Raw genomic sequence first — 2,232 nt, forward strand, 5'->3', positions numbered from 1 at the left:
TTGCACACAGATATTGTCACACAGATAGTGTCACAGATGTCTCACTTTGGGTTGAGAAAAATCAAAATCTCCCCTCAGACCTGAATACACCAGGCAGTGAAAGAAATCAGCACAGGGGCCTGTTAAGGCAGCAACAGCATCGCTTTTCCAGCCTCCTCAGGATTGCTCTAACATTGCCATCAGAGCCTGCAGGGCCAGAGCTGTCCCTGGGTAGTGCCTGAGTTGGGAGGGGTCTGTAGGGCAGAGCTGAGCCCCCAGGGCTGAGCTGGACTCTTGCAGCACAGGCAGAGCCCAGCCCTGGGCACAGGGAAGGAGCTGCTGGCAGGGCCAGATCCATGCAGCAAAGCCCTGGGCAGGCAGTGGGGGGAAAGTGACCCTGTGCTGGGATAGTTGAAATTCTCCAGAAACTGAAGTAAACCATAACTACTTATTCTACAGATATCCATGCCAAGACACAGCAAATGTCCAACAGCAGCTCCATCAGCCACTTCCTCCTGCTGGCATTGGCAGACACACGGCAGCTGCAGCTCCTGCACTTCTGCCTCTTGCTGGCCATCTCCCTGGCTGCCCTCCTGGGCAATGGCCTCATCATCAGCACCGTAGCCTGCAGCAAGCACCTACACAACCCTATGTTTTTCTTCCTGCTCAACCTGGCCCTCAGCGACCTGGGCTCCATCTGCACCACTGTCCCCAAAGCCATGCACAATTCCCTCTGGGACACCAGGGACATCTCCTACTCAGGATGTGCTGCTCAGGTGTTTTTCTTTGCCTTTTTCATTGCATCAGAATTTGCATTTCTCACTGTCATGTGCTACGACCGCTACGTGTCCATCTGCAAACCCCTGCACTATGGGACCCTCCTGGGCAGCAGAACTTGTGCCCACATGGCAGCAGCTGCCTGGGCCAGTGGCTTTCTCAATGCTCTCATGCACACGGCCAATACATTTTCCCTGCCCCTGTGCCATGGCAATGCTCTGGGCCAGTTCTTCTGTGAAATCCCACACATCCTCAAGCTCTCCTGCTCACACTCCAGCTTAAGGGAACTTGGGCTTCTTGTGGTCACTTTCTGTTTAGCTTTTGGTTGTTTTATATTCATTGTTTTCTCCTATGTGCAGATCTTCAGGGCTGTGCTGAGGATCCCCTGTGAGCAGGGACGGCACAAAGCGTTTTCCACTTGCCTCCCTCACCTGGCCGTGATCTCCCTGTTCCTCAGCACTGACACATTTGCCTACCTGAAGCCCTCCTCCATTTCTTCCCCATCCCTGGATCTGGCCGTGTCAGTTCTGTACTCAGTGGTTCCTCCAGCCCTGAACCCCCTCATCTACAGCCTGAGGAACCAGGAGCTTAAGGAATCTCTCAGGAAAGCTGTGACTGGATGCTTTTCAGGCTTTTCATTGTCCCATAAAAGCCCTCACAGTGCTTTGCATTGGGAGCCACAGAGGAGCTGGAAACACACCCCGGATTTGACTCCTGCTGAGTCTCAGCATTCTCCCTCCATCAAGGGGCTGTGAGTGGGTCAGATCCTGGGAAGGGACACCAGGCCAGTGGCCCAAATTAACCAAAGGGATATACTAGACTGTATGGCACTAGTTCTGGTATAAAAGCTAAGGAAGGAGGAGGAATAGCGGCCATTTCCTATTTACAGTGTTTGCCTTCCTGATCAACCACTCCACCTTCTGAAGTCTTGCTTCCTGGGAAGTGGCTGAACATCACTTGCTGACGGGAAGTAGAGAATAAAATATTGGGGTTTTTTTCCTCATTACTGGTGCTTGTAAATACTTCTTCATTTGTTACAGAAAACTGCCTTATCTCAATCTACGATTTGTCTCTCCCATATAATTTTCTCTCCCCTGTCCAGCCAAGGAGGGGAGTGCTAAAGCAGCTTGGTAGGCATATGGGCTCCAGCAGAGGTAACCCACCAGAAGAAGCCAAAGAAGGCCTGCTTTCCTCTGTCAGCAGCTCTCAGTGCATATCATGAGAGGCCAAGTCTGCCCTTAAGCATATTTTTATTTTTTCTGCTTCTGATACTGCTATATTAAAAGAAATGCTATTATCTACCCCTTTCAACTTAATTAACCCCTCTTGTGTGACCCAGAGTCATTGTGTAAGCAGGGAGTCTCACATTGTATTTAGGTGAAATAAATGAATATGCAACCACTTTGTAAAAAATTTTGTACTGTCCTTATTACAGCAGGAATGAACAGAAATGGGCACAGCTTTGTGGCTACCCCA

General features: G+C 50.3%; 1 protein-coding gene across 1 annotated transcript; it reads left to right on the forward strand.

Moving 5' to 3' along the window:
* Nucleotides 1-461: 461 nt before the first annotated feature.
* Nucleotides 462-1,511, forward strand: LOC311165842 (olfactory receptor 14J1-like; the record flags this gene model as incomplete). Its single annotated transcript, XM_084227342.1, has 1 exon — nt 462-1,511. The coding sequence occupies one exon, from the start codon at nt 462-464 to the stop codon at nt 1,509-1,511; it is 1,050 nt and encodes a 349-aa protein (XP_084083468.1).
* Nucleotides 1,512-2,232: the final 721 nt, after the last annotated feature.

This window comes from Fringilla coelebs (assembly GCF_963513975.1).
Source record: "Fringilla coelebs genome assembly, contig: SCAFFOLD_30, whole genome shotgun sequence".
Lineage (NCBI taxonomy): Eukaryota > Metazoa > Chordata > Aves > Passeriformes > Fringillidae > Fringilla > Fringilla coelebs.